This window comes from Microtus pennsylvanicus, chromosome 3 (genome assembly GCF_037038515.1).
Source record: "Microtus pennsylvanicus isolate mMicPen1 chromosome 3, mMicPen1.hap1, whole genome shotgun sequence".
NCBI lineage: Eukaryota > Metazoa > Chordata > Mammalia > Rodentia > Cricetidae > Microtus > Microtus pennsylvanicus.
Genome location: NC_134581.1, coordinates 140,485,125 through 140,507,961, shown reverse-complemented (window position 1 = coordinate 140,507,961; position 22,837 = coordinate 140,485,125). Strand labels below are relative to the sequence as shown.

General features: G+C 38.8%; 1 protein-coding gene across 1 annotated transcript in view; it reads left to right on the top strand.

Moving 5' to 3' along the window:
* Positions 1-22,837, top strand: part of Dcaf10 (DDB1 and CUL4 associated factor 10) — a 45,202-nt gene that overhangs the window by 2,405 nt on the left and 19,960 nt on the right. The window contains exons 2-3 of the mRNA XM_075967295.1: positions 5,969-6,082; positions 19,331-19,528. Of these exons, the coding sequence (XP_075823410.1) occupies positions 5,969-6,082; positions 19,331-19,528 (312 nt within the window). The remainder of the gene's footprint in view (positions 1-5,968; positions 6,083-19,330; positions 19,529-22,837) is intronic.

Here is a 22,837-nt window from a genome sequence, read left to right as displayed (position 1 = left end):
ATGGTGATCCTAGAATTACATATAAAAATTTTAACTCAAATGCCAGGGCTGCTAGGATGAGGGATATTACATATAGTTCTCATTTAACTGTGGTCTTCATTCTTCCAGAGAAATTTGTTCGTGTATTTATTTTGTCTCTCACAGTAATCTTGGTTGCCCTGATATTTAACTATGTAGATCAAGCTGGCCTTGAAGTCACAGGTGTAGTAGGAGTAGCGGGCTGCGTCCCGCCACCCGGCTAGCTTTACAACCATCTATAATGAGATCTGGTACTTAATATGGAAATGAAAAACTTTTTTATTTTATACATATGATACTCTATCTGCATGTATACCTGCATGCCAGAAGAAGGCATCAGATCCCATTATAGATGACTATGAGCCATTATGTGGTTGCTGGGAATTGAACTCAGGACCTCTAGAAGAGCTGCCAATGCTCTTAACCACTGAGCCATCTCTGTAGCCCCCCCAAAACTTTTATATATAAAAAATCTGTGTATATATATGTGTGTATGCATATATATACACATACATACATATGCACATATATACATATACACATATATGAGGGTTTTGTTGTTGTTTTGAGATAGAGGCTAGCCCTGAACAACTATTGTAGTCCAGGCTGGGCTTGAATTGGGTTAAACCTCCTGCTTCAACTTTCTGAGTGCTGGAATTACAATACAATGTATTTAAATGAAAAAGTTAGTTGTAAGCAAATGTGCATGAGAAAACTTAGAGTAGGGGAGAAGATAAAAACCAAATCATGCATTTCTTCATCAGTTTCTATAAAATGTACTGAAAGGGAGCTGACTTTTACCTTACTAGACTAATTAGATTAAATCAGACAAATGACTCTTTCCTTTGTGGCATTTTAGTTTTGTCTCATATTTCATGCAAAGCCAACTTTTCATGAGCTGAGATAGTCCACAGACACTTGGAGCACCTTGCAGCCCAGCTTTTGGAAGTCCTCATCGTGGTTGCTAAAAGCAATGATCTCTGTAGGGCACACGAAAGCGAAGTCCTTCAGGTAGAAAAGAGGACCATGTACTTGCCTCTGGTATGAAAGATTGACTTTCTTGAAGATGCCGTCGACCACCACAGTGACTGTGAAGTCAAGGGCCAGCTTTCTGATAAGTGTGTTTCGGGACACGACCGGACACAGAGAACAGAGATCTCAGATGACAACTCTTATAAAAGAAAACATTTAGTTTGGACTTGCTTCAGTTTCAGAGATTGAGTCCACTGTCATTATGGGAGGGAACATGGCAGCACTCAGGCAGATTTGGTGCTGTATCCCAGCCTGCGGGATACGAACGGTGGTCTCTGATAAACCTAGGGGAGAGGGATGGAGAGGCGAGAGACATGAAGAATGACGGCAAGGCAGTATTTCTGATCAAACCGCCGAGTTTATTATTTCTCAGAAGCTGTCATATAGCAGATGGGCAAGGGGGAGGGGAGGTGTCAGGTCTATCGGAATTCAGGCCTGGAGAAGTCCCTAGCTGGTAGGTAAATACTGAGGGTCTGTGATTGTTGACTAACAAAGGAAATGCTAATATTTTCTAAAAGCCTGGTGCCTGCAGGTCTCACTAGGCTAACGTCCTAGGTCTGGAACTTGCCTGCAAAAATCTTATTTGTGAACTTAAGATGACTGTAAACTAAATGCAGATCTCAAAATACAGGTCTTTGCTTCCGGCAGGTCCGCCCTTTTTAAGTATTAGAATGAGGCGAGTTAAAGGTCACGTGGTAGACGAGCTGGCTTTAACCAGTGGGGAGTGGAGGGGAGTGGGAACAGAGGCCCGATCCTCCCATGCTTAATTGGTGGGGGAATATTCTTTCCAACTTGGTGGAAGAATCTTCTTTTCAAAGTTACAGATGTCTTTTTTGGGAGGAGAGGATCTAGGTGTTTATATCAATACCTCTGGACATCAACCTCTATGCAATCAGGCATGTTCCTCAGGAGACCTAGAGACAGAATGCATGGTCTTCCCCCTGCAGTTTGTCTAGCACTCGTTCTGTTGGTACCCAGGTCTGTCGTGGACAGACACACATATCTCTGGGTTTTATGTGGCTCCAATAGGAGACTCTCTCTCAAGGGGCTTCTTCTAGCCCTCGATCAGCCAGATCAAGCCGGTGATAATGGACCCAGTGTGGGGAGACTCTCACTCAAGTCTCTGGATAACACGACCCCCCCAGTAACTCAACCTCCCCCCCCCTCGTAACTCACGAGAGACCGTCCTTGCTGCAATCACAAGAGGTTTTAATCGATGAGATGGGAACCAGTGCACTGGGGCCGAGACTCATAACCCACGCAGGGGAAGAGTTCTACCCCGAGTGACCTGGAGAAGGGATTTTTATAGGAAGAAACCACAGCCCAGTAACCTGAAAGGGGCAGGGAGGGTGTCACAGAAAATCACTAGGGGGCAACTCCTTGCCTCTCAAGATCACTCAAGGTCATAGTCAGCTAGTTCCTAAAACACAGTATTCCAAAAATACCAATGATAATCACAAGGGGGAAACTCCCTGTTTCTCAAGATTATTCTCAAGTTTACAATCTAACGTTATCTTCAGCTAGTTCGTGAAACACAGTCACTGAACCGGCTAATCCTAGATTTCTGATTCTTCTCTTCCTGCTTAGATTTTTGGCTATTTTCTTCCTGCTGGGGGGGGGGGGCTGGATTTATCCAGGGCTTTCTTTGGGGATACCTGGATTTATCCAGGTCTTTCATTAGCAAATTCAGTGAGCCTATTAAGGGCCCAAGGCTCAAAAGCCATCAATAATAAAAAGCCTAAAAGGGGTCCCAAAAGGGAAGGGTAAGAGGGTGGTGATCCAGGGGAAACCATACCTCCTCTTGCTTTCTCTGCTTTTTTCTATGCTCTAATCCTTTTCTGACTTTAGCAAAATTGTCTCTAACTATCCCAATGTGATCAGTATAGAAACAACATTTTTCCTTTAGGGCAGCGCAAAGGGATCAAAATCTAAAATTTTTAACATATGCATTAAACCCAAACATTTTATAGGGTGTGTCAAACTCTTCTCAACATCTATAAGCAGTTACAAATATCATAGGTCAATTCCAGTAACAGTACAATGACAGACATTGTTGTTATCAAACACCAGTTTCTGTCTCTGAGCAACAGTCAGACCCCAAGTCTGCCCCCTTCTTAAGTGAAGTGGGGTTAATATTTTAATCAAAATGAGTTCTGTGTCCCAAAGATTAAAACAGTCAGATGTTAGTCTGCATATTAGCTCCAAAGCAAACAGGTTTCAAACTGCAGCAAATTGTAGTCGCCCCGGTCAGGTCATCTCAGCAGGGCATCTGTGTCTGGGAGGAGCTCAGCGTTTGTGCTTCAGGGCAGGTGGGAATCCTGGGTGAGGTGAGCTGGATTCAGCCACCTGAAGCACATTTTAGCAATTATCTCAGCGGGGTCTCTTTGTGCGGACTCTCTGGAGGCAGAATGACACCCTGCAGTGTAGAGTGGCTTAGCCGGTCCTGAAGTCAGGCCCTCCTCTCCGTGGGGGACAGGGAAGACTGGATCAAGGATTCCTCTCCCACTCATTTCTCGAACTTCTTTATGGGGTGTTTGCAGCTACGACATCATCAGGTCCAGCTTTATTTTTCTCTGTGAAAAAAGTACAAACACATCCTCAACCCCAAATATATATAGGTCGGGTCTTTTTTATAATTTATTGCAAGGGCTTTTTTACCTTGCCTTAGTAAAGGTCACCTTGGTGCCATCATGTCAGATCTGTTTGCAACAGGATTTGTCTGCAACTTTTGTAAGTTGTTTTCAAGGAGTCATGGTACGCTCTACAATTTTTTTATTATTATTAACCATATATGCAATTCTTCCATTGGAAGAGCCATTTGTAAAATTGAGTATAAAATTCTTTAAGGGATTTTTAGCTAATAACATTAGCAAAATACAGTTGTGTGAATTGCAGCAAAGATCATCTGGGAAAAGATTATTATTCTGGCCTTTGAATTGAGCAAACACAGTTGTTCAAGAATTACTATTTTAAAATTATTAATCTATTGCTTAGTATAAGAAACATTGATTATAGTCAATATTCTGTCAAACCATGTCCCAGATTTCATCTTGCTGTTTTGTACCAGACAGGCTACTGCTCTAAATTAAGAATTTAATATCTTGGGGCTCAGGGGTTAAGAGCATTGCCTGCTCTTCCAAAGGTCCTGAGTTCAATTCCCAGCAACCACATGGTGGCTCACAACCATCTATCTGTAATGAGGTCTGGTGCCCTCTTCTGGCCTGCAGACATACACACAGACAGAATATTGTATGCATAATAAATAAATAAAATAAAAAGAATTAAAAAAAAGAGTTTAATATCTTAACTGGCAAAAGCAGGAATGTGTAGTCATAAAAAGCATTTTGTTTCTTCATAAAACTGTTGTAGATTAAGTTTTGTACTTAATACACACACTTGCCATAGCTGAATCATAATATACTGTGCTTGTAGATTATTGTATACTTTACCTGTTGGTCTATATTTTACCTGCTTGAGTACCTGACTAGCAGCTTTTATTAACTCTCTATTGGAAAATGGCTTATTGCTCCCTTTAAGAATTTTACCTAGCAGCTCAAGGTCTCCCATAAGAATATTATAACTAAGGCCTTAGCCATTGACTATCTAATTAAAAATTTGTAAGCTGTCCTCTTCTGAAGTTGTAAGTCTGCCTAACTGATAGGAGAATGGGAAAACTGAGTTCTACATCTGGATTCACAGGCAGCAAGAAGAGTCATTGAATTTGGCTTGGGCTTTTGAAACCTCAAAGCCCACCCTCCAGTGACAAACTTCCTCCAATAAGGCCATACCTCCTAAGTGTGACACTCTGTATGAACCTATGAGGATTGGTGGGTATTCTAAATTCAAAACCCCACACTGCCCTTTTGTTAAAGTCTGAAAAGGAATTTCCTATTATTATTATTATTATTATTAATTTTGTCTTGTTTTTCAAGGCAGGGTTTCTCTGTGGCTTTGGAGCCTGTCCTGGAACTAGCTCCTTGTAGACCAGCCTGGCCCTTGAACTCACAGAGATCCTCCTGCCTCTGTCTCCCCAGGGCTGGGATTAAAGAGGTGTGCCGGGATTTCCCATTATTCATGACTTCACTTTGCAGTTACCTTTAATGAACCATAGTACACAAAAAGCATATGAAAAAATTTGAGAAGTAGCTCATTTTACATTTCATGCCATTCTTCATAGTTTGATGAAATCGCTTATCATTCCACTCTGTTCCACATGGAACATCCCCTTTTACTGTATCCATACTATGTGCAAGAACACATTGTAAGTCACTTGGGAGCTCTCAGTTACCAAAACTCAGGTTTCACATTGTGACTGTTATTTTAGGTAGTAAGACCTAGAGAGCACAAGAGTAGTGGTGCTGACAGTTGGAGTATGCCAGAGAGCAGCCCTAGGGTTCATCCTGCAGCTGAAAAGACTGGAAGTTCTCCACTTGACAATATAAACAACAAACAAAACTGGCATGCACGGCTGCTAAGATCTGCAGCGGGATAATATGCTTTGAGAGTGAACACACTTGTGTAGCGTGCACCACCGTGTAGTTATAACTGTCATGCTTGATTATACTTGTTAATCTTTACTGAGTCTAACTTTTAAATAAGCTTTTTCATGAGTATGTACAGGAAGGAGACAGTATGTGTAGGATTCCTTACGATTTGGACTTTCAGACATCCACTTGGGGTTTGAGATATTTCCCTCATGAATAGTAGGACAGTTATAAAATACTCATTCTCTCATGTTAAGTTAGGTTGCTTTCAATATCTCCTTTTTACAGGGAAGCATATCTTTTATGTCTCTCTATATTTGTTAATAATTACTTTACTAAATTCCCAGAGGAAAAATTTATCTATACTATGTATAATTATAAGTGAACCAGAGAGTCTTAGAAAAATAAACAAGAGGTGTGTTCTTTCCTTTTAGGTCAGTGCTGACAGTTGCTTGTGAACAGACTGAAGTTCTGCTTTTTGACCCTATTTCTTCAAAGCACATAAAAACCCTTTCTGAAGCGCATGAAGACTGTGTGAATAATATCAGGTGAGTGTGCTGGTAAATAATGAGCTTTTAGTGTGACTTGTAGTCTGGCTTGCAAGTTATGAGAATATTTTGTGCATTACCCAGTTGCAAAACTTATAACTGCAAATTTTACTATTAATGATTTTTTGGATTGGAACTCTTCTGCAATATATTATTTACTTCCATGCAGTTTTTTTCTTTCCTCTTTGTATGTCAAGGTCATCACTATGAACCTTAGCCATGTACTTAAGCCACTATTGCATTGGTTTACCAACTCTCACAGTCATACCACACCCACATCCAGAGTATTGAGAGAAAAACACATGAGAGAAACATCTTTGTAACATCCTTGGATGCCAGCTCCTTCCCTGTTCAGTGATTTGTGAAGTAAATTACAGGTGAACAGTTCGATGGACTAATCTGCAGTCCTTAAAATGGTGATTGTTGAGATTATGTAACACTATAGACAAATGTTTAGGATTATGTAAATTAAAGTCATGCAAATTATACAAGTATGAAATGATACAGAAGATTAAAAGATTGTTTTTTAACTCCTAACAGTAGTTTAAATTGGGTAATTTACCATTAATTTTCTATTTTCTAAACTATATGAAATGAAATTGTATTTTATAATTACTTTCAATGTTACCTAAAAAGGAAATATAGAAATTACTTGTAGTTTAGGTAGTGCTGTGTTTTGATGTAACTCCACTGACACATATGCAGAACCAGAGAATAAGTACAGAGTTGTAGGTAGGTTCCAGAACAAATGTCAGCACGTCTGATGAGAGAGGACAGATCTGAGATTTGCACATGGCTGAAGCTACAGGATGCTGGGCTTTCACTGCAGCACTGATACCTGGTTATGCTCTTATCAGTTAAAAAGATTAAAACCACTGAGGAGTTTTGTGTGCAGAAAGACCCAGAGCCACAATCACCACATGAAGCCATTAGCTGAAATATCTGTCTCATTTATGAAAGACTGAAGAAAGAAAAAGTTCTTTTGCTCCCTGGGGCTGTAGGTTTTAGCTAATAAAGACACAGCCTCATGACAGAAATTGAGTGAAGGTATTTGCCAGTGACTAGATGTCTATGTGTGTTATTTCTAATATTACCATGAAACTGGAGCCCTGAAATGTTGTTAAAACCTAGACTAGGGGCCCAGATGGCCAAGTAGAGGTAATTCTAAAACCCTTAAATAGGAAGGGAGAGAAAAAAGTTAACTTTTTCCACTCAAGCCTATAACCAAAATTTCAACATTCATGAAGACATCTAATATTAATACAACAAATTCAAACCACCAGAACAGGGATTTCTCTGGATGAAATTAACTTTATGGAGTAAGTAGTCCAACAAAGACTTTATTTTTAAAAATAAATTATTTATTTTTTTTTTGACTAGGTAATACATGCACGTGGTACAAAATTCAAAGGTACAAAAGGGTAAACAGTGAAAAGTAAGTCTATTTCCACCTCTGTCGCCTGGCCACCCAGTTTCCCTCCCCAGAGGCAACCACTATTACTAATTTGCTATCTTTTCTGAGATAGTTTATGCATGTGCAAGCATATAAATATACACATACACACATATACCTCACATACACTTTTATATAAATGGTAGCATTCTACACATACTATTATATTCCTGGCCTTTTTAACTGAACATATTTAGAGATCATTTCATATTAGTATCCATGGGATGATCTCATTCTTTTTAACAGCTGCATAGTATTCCATTGATTGGGAGACCTTTAAAATCTTTTTGAATGCTTAAAGAGGTAAAGTATACTCTTCATTACCTTTAATGTATACATTAAGAGTATACATTAAAAGAGATGACAGTAGCAGGTTTATATAGTAAAGAACTGATTAGAACACATAGAAATTAAAAATGTTGCTACATAATTGTATTCTAAAAGGGGAGGGTATAGCTAGGGCTTTAGCTTAGTGATAGGGTACTTGCTTAGCATGTGCAAGGTCCTGGGCTGGATCTCACAACATTGCTAGGGAAAACAGCAACAATAACAAAACCCAAAAAGACTTGACACTTGAAAGGGCATAGTTCTAGTTTTGGGCTGAAATGTAGGTTAGAAGTAAAGTGTGTGCTTAGCATGTGTGAGGCTCTGAGTTCAATCTCTAGCACCAAAATTTAAAAAAAAAAAAAAGAAATTGGGGGCTGGGGATGTAGCGTAATTGGGAGAGTTCTTGGTTAGCAGATGTGAAGCCCCTGGATTTAATGCTGCACAGAATTGGATATGGTGGCTGAGGCTGTAATCCCAGCTTTTGGGAGGGAAGCAGGAAGACTGGGAGGGATTTAAGGTAATCTTTGACTATATGTTGAGTTGGAGGCCAGCCTGGACTAATGAACCCTGTCTCAAATGCAAAATAAGCAATAATAACACATTTTAAAATAAATAAAAAATTAAGTTTAATTGATCAGATGAACTTTACTCTTTATCACTGATGAGTGAATTGGAAGTTGGAAAATAATATCAAAATACTCATCCAGTACATCAAAAAAGGATTAAAAAGGTATTAAAAGTTATGAGTATATAATTAAAATACAAGATTAACTGAGAAATTACAATATATATAAAGAATTACAAAACTGGACATAGTGGTGCACACCTGAAATCCCAGCATTTAGGAGACTGGAAGATCCCAGATTTGAGGCCAGTTTGGGACTCAAGTAGAAGCTTATTTCAAAATTAATTAATTACTTAATTGTAAATAATGAGTTACAGAAATTTCTGGGAAATTAACTTGATAGTTGTTCAGACTGTTTAGTAATAAGAGAGAGCCAGTTTCTTTAGACTATGAAACGGTCATCGTGACTCTGTATCTGGAGAGGTTGTGGTAAAACTCTAGATTAAGTCTTAAGTGGGAGATAGGGAAATGGCTGAGTGGTGTTTGCTCTTCCAGAAGGTCTGGATTCAATCCCCAGTGCCCACATGGGGGCTCACAACCCCCTGTAACTCCAGTTCCAGTGAACCCCATTTTAGACTCTGTGGGTACCAGACACACATGTAGTACACAGACATACATGCAGGAAAAATACCCTTTAGCATAAATTTAAAAAATATTAAAAGTAGCCAGGTGGTGGTGGTGCCCACCTTTAATCCCAGCACTTGGGAGGAAGAAGCAGGCAGATCTCAGTGAGTTCGAGGCCAGCCTGGTCTACCAAGTAAGTTCCAGGACATTCAGGACTATTGCACAGAGAAACCCTTTCTTGAAAAAACAAACAACAACAACAACAAAAAAGTTAAAAGTATTAAAAAGCTGTAAGGTTAGAAGTATAAAGTAAACTGACAGAGGATTTCTTCTCAGCTGATACAAGAAGAAAATGGAGTGTATTTGATAAGGCAAGGCCATGTACCACATTATGCCAGATAAATATAATCTAGACCAAGGAATTTTAAGTAGGTGAAATGTTCACTGTAACTATTAATAGTGCAGGAAATATAATTCTGAGGGTTTGCCTTTACTTTTGCATTTGATCTGTTTAAAACAAAACTAAACCTAAAGCTGTAAGCTAGTAAGTAAGCAGTGGCATGTGCCAGTACACTCAGCTGTTTATGAAGCTGAAGTGGGAAGATCACTTGCAGCCCACAGTTCTGGAGCACAGAAAGACCATCTACTAACAGTTAATAGTGCTGGAGATGCAGCCAGTGTCAGTGCCCTCCTAGCACCTAGCATGTGGGAGGCCCTGGGTTTGATTCTCAGCATTGCATTGCAAAACAGCAAGACAAAGAGGCAATTAAGGTTAGATAAACACTGACTAGTAGAGGTGTAATGCTAGCCAAATTTGCATTTTTATTAGTGACTATATTACTGAAGAAAGGCAATATTACTGTATTAAGCCTAATAGTTCCAAAATACTATAATTTCAACATATAATCAGTACAAAATTCTTGATATTTCACTTCCACTTTGTAATGTTGTCTTCAAAACCCAGTGTGTATTTTATACTTAGAACATATCTCAGTTCACACTGGTCACATAGCAAGTGTTTGAAAGCCTAGTGGGAATTATAGATGCCATATTTGACAATGTGACTTTACACAGTGGCAACAATAGGTTAATGAGGGAAAGTTTATAGTGTGGGATGGTGCAGTATAAAACCCGCATGTTTAAGAAGAAGACAGAAATATCAAGGAATTTCAGACATTTTTAGATCAGCACATAATTAAATGTGTGCACAAAAAAATTCTTAAAGGAATAACAAAAAATCTTATAAATACAATTTTATAGTTTCCAGACCACTAGAAAAGGAGGACACGTGGCCAGTTCAGTTGAAATAGGAAAGCTTAAATTGGTTTTTTTTGTTGTTGTTGTTGCTGTTGTTGTTTTTAATTTAAAGTAAAGGAAGGATAAGAAATAGAAGTTCAAAATTTAGATCTTTCACAGAAAACATAGATTGATATTAATTAAAAGACAGTCTAGAGCTGGGCCTGGTGGTGCCTTTAATCCCAGATCTTGGGAGGTGGAGGCAGGAGGATCTCTCTGAGTTCTAGGCCAGCCTGGTCTATATAATGAGTTCTAGGACAGCCAGGCCTAAACAGTGAGACTGTCTCAAAAACACAGAACAACAACAATAACAAAAACTAAACAATCTGCAATTTGAATAAGAAAAGGAATGATTTATATGATGTATATATCATATAAATGCATTTATATGATATATAATATCATAAGAAAATAAATGTGAAAGCTAAGATTATCAGTATTGGACAGATGACAGAGCAAAGGAATTAAGGGTAAAATGTAATAGTGTTTGTAGTAAAGGGAAAACTCAAGATGATAGCAACAGAAAGAAACAAAGTGCCTAGTCCATAGTGGTGATGAGGTTTGATAGTTATGGGCAAAGCTAGATTGCACATTTAAAGGTTCCAGAATAACATTTCCAATAAAAGAAGGGTTGAATGAAGTAGTTATATACATGTATGTACATTTTAATACAGAGTTTAATGAATAGGAAAGAAAGGAACCCTTGAGTCACAAAGGAAGTAGAAGCTGTAACAATGAAGAGTAAACAGACTTCAGCTTTTACCTTGTAAGATCTGCCAAGTGCTGGTGACCCTGAGCTTTTGTTTTGACAGTAATAAGGAGTAATAAGAAGACTTTATTCTAGGGTCAGCTCCATATAAAGGTTCTTCTAGAAGACTATAAAATCTGAAACCCAAAAGATCTCACTTTCAGTATAAATCACTCTAAATCTAGACTAGCATTGAGGAAAGGGGTTTACCACAAGCCAGTGCTCATACCTGCTGATCCTACTCTACAGCCCAACACGTCCAGCCAGCATCAGGAAGTTGGATCAAGATACCTGTAAAACAAAAACGTTAAGTCAGCCAGGTGTGGTGACCCATAGCTCTTAATCCCAGCACTCTAGAGGCAGAGTTAGGTGGATCTCTGAGTTAGAGGCCTATCTGGTCTGCATAGTGAGTTCCAGGCTGACTGGGCTTAAAAAACAAATGCTGGTTTGTGGCACATGCTGGTGGGATTCGCTGAAAGAGGTAGAGGCAGAAGGATCAGAAGTTTGAGGCCAGCCTGGGCTACACACTTAAAAGACAAGACAAAAACAAGTGTGATAGTACACACCTTTAATCCCAGCACTTTGGATGCTGAGGCAGGAACATTTTGAGTTCAAGACCACCCTGGTATACAAAGCAAGTTTCAGTACAGCTAGGGCTACACAGAGAAACACTGTCTTGGGAAAACAAACAACAATAACAAAAACCCCACAAACATGTAATTCCTCCCTGAAGTAAACACAGTACCATAAAAAAGCTAACTCTCCCCAAATTAGTCTATTAATGCAGTGAGCTTTTGACTAAGAGACATACCATCAGAGATTTTCATAAAACTAAATTTAAACATTTTTATTGAGTAGTGTGCCAGAAACAGCTGAAGTTGTTTTGGAGAATAGATGTGGGAATAGCAACCCTTCCTGATATGTGACAGTGGAATGAAATAGATCACCTAGAAGCAGACCTATGAAATATGAACATTTTACATAAGAGCAGGCATTGCAACTTGGTGGAAAAGATGACATTGATTATATTCATGAAAAGTAAAACAAAATCAGATCCTCACACCATAGCTGAGAATAACTTCCACGTAAAGACCTGACTGTGAAAGCAAACCTTAAAGTTTCAGGAGAAACTAGAGAATATACTTATGTCTTAGTGTGAGTATTTTTTATAATTTATTTAATTTTATTTTATGTGCATTGATATGAGTAAGAGTATTGGATCCCCTGGAACTGGAGTTACAGACAGTTGTAAATGTGGGTGCTGGGAATCGAACCCAGGTCCTCTAGAAGAACAACCAGTTCTCTTAGCCACTGAGCCATCTCTCCAGCCCAAGAAAGTATTTTTAAGATCCTAAAAGCATAAACCTTTAAAGATCAGTGAATTCAGCTTAGTGAAATAAAACGTCATTGTAGTTTTGTTACAGAAACCCTAACAGAGCCAGGCAGTGGTGGCCCGTGCGTTTGGTAGGCGGATCCCTGAGTTCAAGGCCAGCCTGGTCTACAGAGTGAATTCCAGGACAGACTCCCAAAATCACACAGAGAAACCCTGTCTTGAGAAAAGAAAGAAAGAAAAAGAGAGAGAGAAAGAAAGAAAGGAAGAAAGGAAGGAAGAGAGAAAGAGAGAAAAAGAAAGAAGGAAAGAAAAAGAAAGGAAAGAAAGAAAGAAGAAAGAAAAGAAAACCTAACAGTAATGGGAAGATAAAGGCTGATAGAAGATACTTCCAATCATGAGCAGAAGGATCTCGAGTATGTTAAACCTCCCAACAAAACATGCAAAGAATCACAGTACATTTGAAAGGTTTTCAAGCTCATCAGCTGTCAGTGAAGAAATACAGGTATTGGCAGTGATGAGAAGTAACCCTTAGTTATATTGATAGTCTAAATGGGTAATACAGTTTTCAAACAGTTCAACAATGCCTGGTAAAACTAGAGTCATCATACTTTTAAGAAATTAATACACACCGTAACCATGTGAATTAGGTGCATAAGGGAGGAAGGTTCGTTACAGCATTAGACTAAAAGAGAAGGTAGAAATGACTTGATTATCTGTTAAGAGGAAAGCAGATAAAGTTTAGTGTACAATGGAATACTATACATCAGTTAAATGAACCAAAAACATCCCAGAAGTGTAAGGATGAGACAGAAAAGCAAATTGTAGATTGAGTTGTATGGTGTGATGCCATTTATATAAAATTGTACAGCTTCACAAATGTAAGCTTGATGAAGGCATGCATTTGTTCTGTTTTATCCTAGCACCTAGAACTGTGCCTTGTACATGGTGGGTGCTCAGTAACTATCTCCAGAATCAATTGGATATAAAAAGTATGGAATGATGGATACATACAAATTAATTTGTGGTATGAAACATGTGCATGGGGAATGACAAATTTTGGATAGTGGTTCCCTCTGGAGAGGGAGGGAGGGGAATGGGCTCGGGGAGGGACTCGCAATATACTTCAAATGTTTATATTTTCAGACAATTCTGAAAGATAACGAAATGTTAAAATTTGATAAAGCTGGGTGGTGGGTATCACAGGTGTTTGTTATATTCATTTTAATTGTCTCTATTTCTAATATTTTATAATTGAAAATTCTTTTATCTCAAAAAGAATAGACTTGTGTCAAGTTGTTTGCCCATACTCAAAGTGACATTTGACTAACCTGTTTGAATTCTTCATCAGTGTCAACTCTCATGTGCTACTGTCAGCGTGCTGCCACAGCACACGTGCCTACAAATTTGAATCTAGGAAAATGGATTTTGAAGTTTGTGTAGAAGCACAAGTAACCTAAGAGGGTTAAGGATCTGAAAGGTCTCTGGGTGCATGAACTTACATGTGCACTACTTAATAATACTAACATACATTTATTGAGTCTTTATTGTGTTTCAAACCAGTAAAACACTTTTAATATGCTATATTGTTCAAGACTTTTAAAAATTTGGATGAGTCGGGGACAACAGGTGCTTTGCTGCCAAACCTGACAGCCTGAGTTTAATCCCTGGGATCCACATGGTGGAACCAACTCCACATGTGCACCAAAGAGTGGGTGTACAAACATGTACACACACACAAATACACACAGATTAATTAATTTGTTTTTTGAGGTAAGGTCTTGCCAGGCTGGCTGGTCTGGCTGGTCTTGAACTTGTGGTCTATCTGCCTCAGCTACTCTGATGTTTATCATATCTTCATGTGAGATAAATGCCATATTTGTTTTAAGAAATAAGGAAATAATGACTTTTATAAAGAGATTTCTTCAAGGCTTCATATACAGGAAGTAGTAGAAATGAACTCACACATGGATCCATGAGACTGCCTCTCTGTAGACACTGCAGAGGTGTGGGCATACATATATTTTTTTGGTTTCATTCAAGGCAGTCATTTTGCACATTCTTGGTCATGTCTTTTAGTTAATTTTTTAGTTTTGCGGATTGTTAATTTTGTAAAATAATAATAATGATAGTTGAGAATATTTTCTGTTCATGTTTTAAGAAAGAAAAATGTTTATGTTAAAATACATTTTGTAGGCTTACTTCTTATTCCTGAGAACTTTATACTATATGTAAGAGTCCATATAGCAATCTAGAGCCCTGTAATTATGAGGTTGTAAGGGGAAAGCCTCAAGGTAAAACTAAGAATATACACTCAGTGATTGGTAACAATCAATGTAGCATTACTTAACTATTTGTTGTTCCTGGGTTCTTGTGTTTATTTCACACAATGTAAGACAAATACAGTATTTGCCAGCTGAGGGGAAATGCATGTGTAATTTCATAAAACTGAAAGTGATAGTAGAGAAATGGTCAAGATACATGTAAAATCATTGGCAATAGCGATCTGAGATGAAAAATGTCAGAAAAAAGCGATGGAAATAATGGCACAAGAGATACCTAGAATTTCGTGAATATCTCACTGGCTCTTGGAACAGTTGATAAAATCTGAGGATTTATGGGAAAGTGATCTTCATTATAGAACAAACCCCAAATATGAAGGGAAGATAAAATATTCTATCATAATTTCATTGCAGATATTATATCAAAAAATACTCAAGATTTAATCCAGTTTTAAGAATTTACATGTAGTTATTAAATGAAGAGTTTCTTTCTGTGATTTTTTTTTTAGTTTAAGTTTCGTTAAATATTCAACAGTATTTTGACTTGGACAGTGAGATGTAAGTCCTAAAAGAATGCACTTTCAGTTGCCTTTATCCTTTTCCAGTTTTCCTCAAATAGAGAGCTTAGCTCCCCCAGACAGAAGTCCATCCAGAGGTTTTATAGCCAACTTAGAGTTTTGTGGGCACAGTTGAGAGGTTCTGATTCAGACAGATTTTAGTGTTTGTGCAAGAGGAGCTCCTACATGTCAAAGAATGTAGAGTTAGGGGGACTGCAGAGATGGCTCAGAGGTTGGGAGCGCTGACTGCTCTTCCAGAGGTCCTGAGTTCAATTCCCAGCAACCACATGGTGGCTCACAGCCATCTATAATGAGATCTGGTGCCCTCTTCTGGCCTGCAAGCATACATGGAAGGAATGTTGTATACGTAATAAATAAATTTAAAAAAAAAAAGAATGTAGAGTTAGAAACATCTCATAACTTTTCCTTTTCTAAGACAGCATGTTAAGTAACCCTTGCGTAACTCTGGCTGGCCTTGAACTCACTGTATAGCCAGAGATGACCTTGAATTTAAGATTCCCCAACTTCTGCCTTCTAAGTGCATGCTGAAATTGCTTCGTGTATACTAAGCAAGCACTCTACCAACTGAACTACATCCCAGCCCAACAGTTACAGCTTTCTAGGCTATTCTAAGTGTTAACTGGAGAGGAATGGGCCATGTATCCAAGGGCTATTGTAATACTTTACTTTCTGTACATATACATATTTTGGGATTAAAATTGCCATAGATGATATCTTTATCTACACACTACTTTTACTACTATATGATTTAGTCTCTTTACCAGTATAAAAAATTTATTAGTTAATACTTGGAGGAAAAATGAGTGAAAAAGTCAAAGTATTGAATTTTTCATTAAGGTAAACTCAATTCAAATTATTAACTTTTACTGTAAGATTCTTTCTACATTTTAGAGATTAAAATATCTTTTATGCAATGATTACTTTAGTTATTTTATTACCAAATACTGAGAAGTTGATTTTTTTCCATCTTACTTAACTTTTAAAATAAAAACCCAAAAGTTTGGGGATCTGGTCATCTAATGATCTTAAAATTCCTATGAAATCATCTCACTCTCTTAAGAGTCTTGGAGTGGCCAGAAGTGGTGGTACATACCTTTTGTTCCAGCATTTAGGAGGAAGAGGCAGGAGGCTCTCAGTGAGTTTGAGGTCAGCCTGGTCTGCATAATGAATTTCAGGTTAACTAGGTCACTACATAGTGAGATCCTGTTTAGAGGAGGCAGGGAAAGAGGAGAAAAGCCATCGAGATACCAGCCCACTTGGGCCTGGTCTCTTAAAGGCTATTGGGTGAAGGAGCAGAATGTGCTCCCACAGCAGGGAATCACTGCAGTAAGTCAGTAAATTGCCCATTTGTCTCCTCGACCACATAGCAATCTTTTACATACCTCTGTGTTTCTTACCCCTGGGAGTTCCTATTCATTTTTAGTCAGTTCTCATTGTACTCTTTCCTAACCTATCTCTTTATTTTGCTTATTTCACATAATAGTTTTATGTAACAATGTGTTTTTGTCTTCTGGGTAATGAATTTCTTTAATTCATTTATTTAATAAGCATTTACAGATAGAACTAGAAATCTAGCTTAGTTGGTAAAGTGATTGCTTTTTATGCATGAACCCCTGTGTTTGATCTTCAGCACCACAGAAACTGGGCATGGTAGCCTACTCCTGCAGTGAGGCCATCCTGGGCTATATGATACCCTGTCTTTAAGTAAATTAAATAAATAAGCACATGTGCTTGGTGCTGCAGCTCTAATCACATGATAGGTACTTTACCCTGTCTTCAAGGAGTTTATAGCTTTCTAAAATTGCTCCTTATATCACAGTGTTAAATATTATGAAAGAAGTGCGGGGGCCAGCCTAGTCTATTGAGCAAGTTCCAGACAGCCAGGGCCAGAGAAACCCTGTCTAGAAGTGTAAAGCACTGGGGTGGGAAAATAGCTCAGTGGATAAAGTGCATGCATAGGAATCTCAGTTCAGCTCGCCAGCATCCACCAAAAAGCTGGACTCAGTGGTACTCACTTTTAACTCTATTCTAGCAGAAGTAGCAAGCTTCAGCTTCAGTCAAGATCCCCTTCCTCTATTGTGAAGAACAATAGAGGAAGACAGTCTCTGACTCCATAAGTGAACCTGTACATACATGTGCACATACAAATACACCACAATGCACCCCCAAAAATTAAAGAGTGATTGGGGAGCTTAGCATATTTGTGAACTACTCTAGACTAGATAAAGAAGACTGAATTTTATTTAAAAAAAAAAAAGGTGCTGGCTTCCTGGAAGAAATGACAGCTAAATATTAAAATGAAAACAAAATTAAGGAAGAGGAAGAAGGTGAGCCTAGAATTAAAGCCATTATAAGTAAGTCTACGGCCATACTGCCCCGAATGTGCTAGGCAGGTTCACGTGCTGTACTTCTGAGCAGAGGTTAAGCTTGTTTAGTATTGAATGGGAGGCAGCCTGGGAATAAATAGGCTATTGGCTTATAAGCAAGTAAAAGAGACAAATCCATGATAAATTGCAGTAAGGTCATGGTGTTGTGTGTGGATATTGATATTTATTTTAGACAGAATTATATATAATTTTATTTTGGAAGAAGCTCCAGAATTTATTTGTTCTACTGGAGACTATGAAGTTGTATGTAACAGTACTTGCTAAAGATACTATACTACTATTAAACAGAAACAAAAGTGAATGGTCAGTATATAAGTGTTGGTATGTTGTTACTAAGGACTGGGAAAATATGTTGTTACTAAGGATTTGGAAATTAGTAAAAATTATAAAAAGTCTACATTATAGCATAAGTAGCATAAGCATAAGTCTGTCTTACAGTCATCACTAATAAAATGTTATCGGAGATTATTTGGGGAATGCTTTTGAATTAATAGATTTAAATGGTGGCACTTCAAATCGCAAGTTTTGTATGTAAATTTGTTATAAATAGAAAGAGGCATTACTTGTAACAAATCTCTATTAGAATCTTTTGTTTAATACAGTGTCCCTTGAGCAGTCGAATCCTTAAAATCTGTTTTCTATTAAGCCTTTTTTTCTGGAGTTCTTTCCTTCCTTTCCCTTCTCCTTCCTTCCCCTTTCCCCCTCCCCCTCTCTCCCCCTCCTCTCCTCCCCCTCCTCTCCCCTTCCCCCTCTCCCCTCCCCCTCTCCCCTTCCCCCTCTCCCCTCCCCCTCTCCCCCTTCCCCCTCTCTGCTCCCCCTCTCTCCCTTCCCCCTCTCTCCCCTTCCCCCTCTCTCCCCCTCTCCTTCTCCCTCTCCCCCTCCTCCCCCTCCTCCTTTCCCCTTCCCCTCTCCCTCCCCCTCTTCTTCTCCCTCTCCCCTCTCCCCCTCCCCCTCTCCTTCTACCTCCCCTCCCCCTTTCCCCCTTCCCCTCTCCTCCCCCTTCCTCCTCTCCCCTTCCCCTCCCGCTCTTCCTCTCCCCCTCTCTCATTCCCTCTCTCCCCTTCCCCCTCCCCCTTCCCTTCCTCCTCTCCCCTTCCCCCCTCTTCCCTTCCCCCTTCCTTCCCCCTTCCCCCCCTCTTCCCTTCCCTCCCTCTCCCTCTTCCCTCCCCCTTCCTCCTTCCCTCCCCCTCTCCCCCTTCCTCCTTCCCTCCCCCTCTCCCCCTCCCCTTCCCTCCCCCTCTCCCCCTCCCCTTCCCCCTTCCTCCCCCCTCCCCCCTCTCTCCTTCTCTCCCTCCCTCCCCCCTTTCCTCTCCCCCTCTCTCCTTCCCCCTCTCCCCTTCCCCCCTCTCTCCTCTCCCCCTTCCCCTTCCCCCTTCCCCTCTTCCCTCTCCCCCTCACCCTTCTCTTCCGCCAACTCTGCTCCAAACACCTATTCACAATTTCTACTTTCAAATAAAATCCACAGTGACATAGGCCAGTTATAGTGTGTTTGTATTCATTAGCAGTCGGTGTGGACTATCTAGTGTGTCAGAATTGCTGGGGTTCTACAGGGAGGTTCCAGTCCTTTGGTTTACATTGGTTGTACAGAGATTGTTTTTAAAATCATATTTTTTTAAGTAGAGATTAAATGAACCAGTTTTTCTTTTCTGCTTTTGTAGATTTCTTGATAACCGGCTATTTGCTACCTGCTCTGATGATACTACAATAGCACTATGGGATCTGAGAAAATTGAACACCAAAGTATGCACTTTACATGGTCACACTAGCTGGGTGAAGAACATCGAATATGATACTAATACAAGACTCTTAGTAACATCAGGATTTGATGGAAATGTCATTATATGGGACACTAACAGGTTTGTAATAGGAGACCATGTTAGGAATGGATTACTGTAAAACTTTTTTTGTCTTTAAAAGATGGTGAACAAGTTCAGTGTTCTGATCTAGAGTCGGGGAGCGGGGTGTCAAAAAGTTAGCTTAATGTGGAGAAAAAAAAAGGGAAAGTGATTCCTAGGCTGGGGACATGGCTCAACTGATTGAATGCTTACTTAGCATGCTTGAAGCCTGGCGTTTGCTCCTCATCACCACATACAGCCAGACACAGTGTAACATGTAAGCATGTTATCCCAGCACTCTAGAGGTAGACGTAGAAAGATCGAAAGTTCAAGGTCATCCTTGATTATATAGCAACTTGGAGGATAGCGAGTGGGCTACTACAGGAGATGCTCCTGTCTGGGGGCTGTGGGGTGGGAGGAGCAGGTGTGGTGGTGCAGGCCTTTAATCCCAGCATTCAGAGAAGCAGAGGCAGGTGGATCTCTGAATTTTCAGCAACCTGGTCTACATATAGAGTTCCAGGACAGGGCAATGTAGAGAGACCCAGCCTAAAAGGAAAAAAAGGAGGAGGAAGAAACCAAAAAAAGAAACCATGATTTCTTCTTTTATTACGTTTAGTCATGTATTAAAGCTAAAGATTTTAGAACTAAGAGTATATATAGTTCAGTAGCAGAGAGCTTTTCTAGCCTACATGGGCCCACCACTGCAAAAATAAAGAAGAAAATGGGGGAAATTACATGGGCAGGAGACCAAGGCATATATCTAAAGAAGAGAATTGGTTTATAAAATGAATTTCCTAAATATAAGGGAAAATATTTTTATTTTCTATGTGAAACAAAAATATTCCTCATTCTTTGGTTCTTTGGTCCTAAATTTTGTAGTTTTTAAATTTTATTTTCATGCATTAAAAAAGCAGTTCTCATTTGGAATGATTCTGATCTAGAATCAGTGTTTAGAACTAATACGTGGGATTGTTTGGTTTGTGGGTTTGGATTGTCTGTGGAAGAAAAGGATACCTGCTGGTACCAGCTTAGCTAGAACCATAATTTCTCAGAATCCTGTAGTACAAAGCATGTTTTATACAGTGACCTCAGTTGTTAAGCATTGCAAGAAAATGTTCGCTTACAGAGAAATTGTTTGCAGAGTTGAAGCTTGGCTTGTTGTGCTTGTTGCTAATGGTGGTGTGGTGAATTGTCAATATAGTTGACATATCGGAGCCTTCAGATGTTATGTCAAGAAAGAGTTATTTTTGGTTAAAAAAATTCTAGGTACACCCAACTGTTGGAGTGAAGGAAAGAGTTATTGTTTCTCAATAAATACAAACACATCTTTTAAAATGCAGACATAAATGTGGGGAGCTAATTTAGGAAGAAAATTTGAATAGGAATGTAAGTAATAATTTTCAAATTAGAAGAAAAGTGAAAACTTAATAAAACAATCAGTCCAATAGAAGCATAAAATGGGTGGATAGAATCATTTTAAAAGCAAACAGGCCATTCGGGATGGCAGATTTCTTTGATTTGTGCTTGGGAATCTGAGGCAGAAGGACTTGAAGGCCAGCCTGGGTTACATAGCAACATTTTGTCTCAGAAAACAAAAACAAGCTGAATCTGTAATCCCAGCTACTGGAAATGTTGAGGCAAAAAAGCTGTAAATCGAAGGCTAAACTAGTCAACTTAGTAAGACCTTGTCTCGAAATAACATAATAAAAGGGCCAGTGCTCAATGGCAGAGCACCTGCTTGGCATGTGTGAAGCCCGAGGTTCAATCCCTAATATTAAAGTAGCCAATTAAAATATAGTGGTAGATTAAACAGTAAAATCAAGCTGTATATTCTCTAGATGAGCTACATAAAATATACAAAACCAGAAAACAGAATAGGAAGAAAATAAGTATTCATCAGAAGAAAACAGTTATGGCCACATTAATAGCAGACAAGATTGTATCTAAGGCAAGAAGCTTTATAACCAATAAGAAGGTACCATATTAAAAGACTAGTTTTACTGGAATATAAATGAATTATTTTTTAAATAATAAAATACTCAATAAACTAGGGGGAGAGAGATGAATGGTTATTTTTATCATGTTTAAAATGGGAATAGTAGGGGGCTGGAGAGATGGCTCAGTGGTTAAGAGCATTGCCCGCTCTTCCAAAGGTTCTGAGTTCAATTCCCAGCAACCACATGGTGGCTCACAACCATCTGTAATGAGGTCTGGTGCCCTCTTCTGGCCTGCAGACACACACACAGACAGAATATTGTATACATAAAAAATAAATAAATATTAAAAAAAAATAAATAAAAAAAAATAAAATGGGAATAGTAGCAATAATTACCATGAACAAGTGGCCTCCTACAACACAGGCTTGTATGGATAAATAGTATAAATGAATTCTTATATTACCTAAAAATGAAACTTATTACAAGCAAAACTTGACAGAATTACAAGAAAAAAAAGCAAGAAATCAATAGAAAATGTTTTTTCATTTTTCTAATAGATAAAGTAGACATTTTAAAAAGGCCAGGGAGATGGATTAGTAGATAAGGCATTTGCTCAGCGAGTCTGGAAACCCAAGATCTATCCCCAAAATCCACATAAATGTAGAAGGAAAGAAGGCACCTCTGATCTCCACACACATGCCATGATACACTCTCCTTCTCTCTCTCACATACACACACACCATGCTTTTTAAAAGGGATTTAAAAATTGAATAAGGCTTTAGAAAATTTAAAGACATACATTTTTTTTAGAATTCTATTCAATTCTGTTCCCTCAAACAGTAAATATATCCCTTCAAACAGATCTAGAACAAAAACAAAAACAACTTGTATTAAACTGCACAGTAGTTATTAAAGAAATGCTGTCACAAATAATTTTCTCTGAACTCAGTACAATTTAGTTAGCACAGTTATTAGAAGTGCCCACATTTAGCTTAGCATGGTAGTTCACACTGTAACTCTAGCATTTAAGAGGTTGAGGCAGGAGGAGGATGAGATTGAGGCTAACCTAAGCTACATATAGTGAGATTCTGTCAGGGAAGGAGAAAGAGAAAGTCCAGGTGTAATGAAATTAGAGGACTGAAAGTTGATAAACTTAATCAACAAAGTGAGGAGAAGTGGGATAAACTCAATAAAAGATGTATGGGAATAATGAAAAATAGAAATATAAAATCAGTATTGAAAATATAGGGCTGGAGAGATGACTCAGTGTAAGCACTGGCTGCTCTTCTAGAGGACCTGGGTTCAATTCCCAGCACCCACAAGGCATTTTACAGCTGTCTAACTCCAGCTCAAGGGAATCTGACACTCTCATACAGACATACATGAAGGCAAA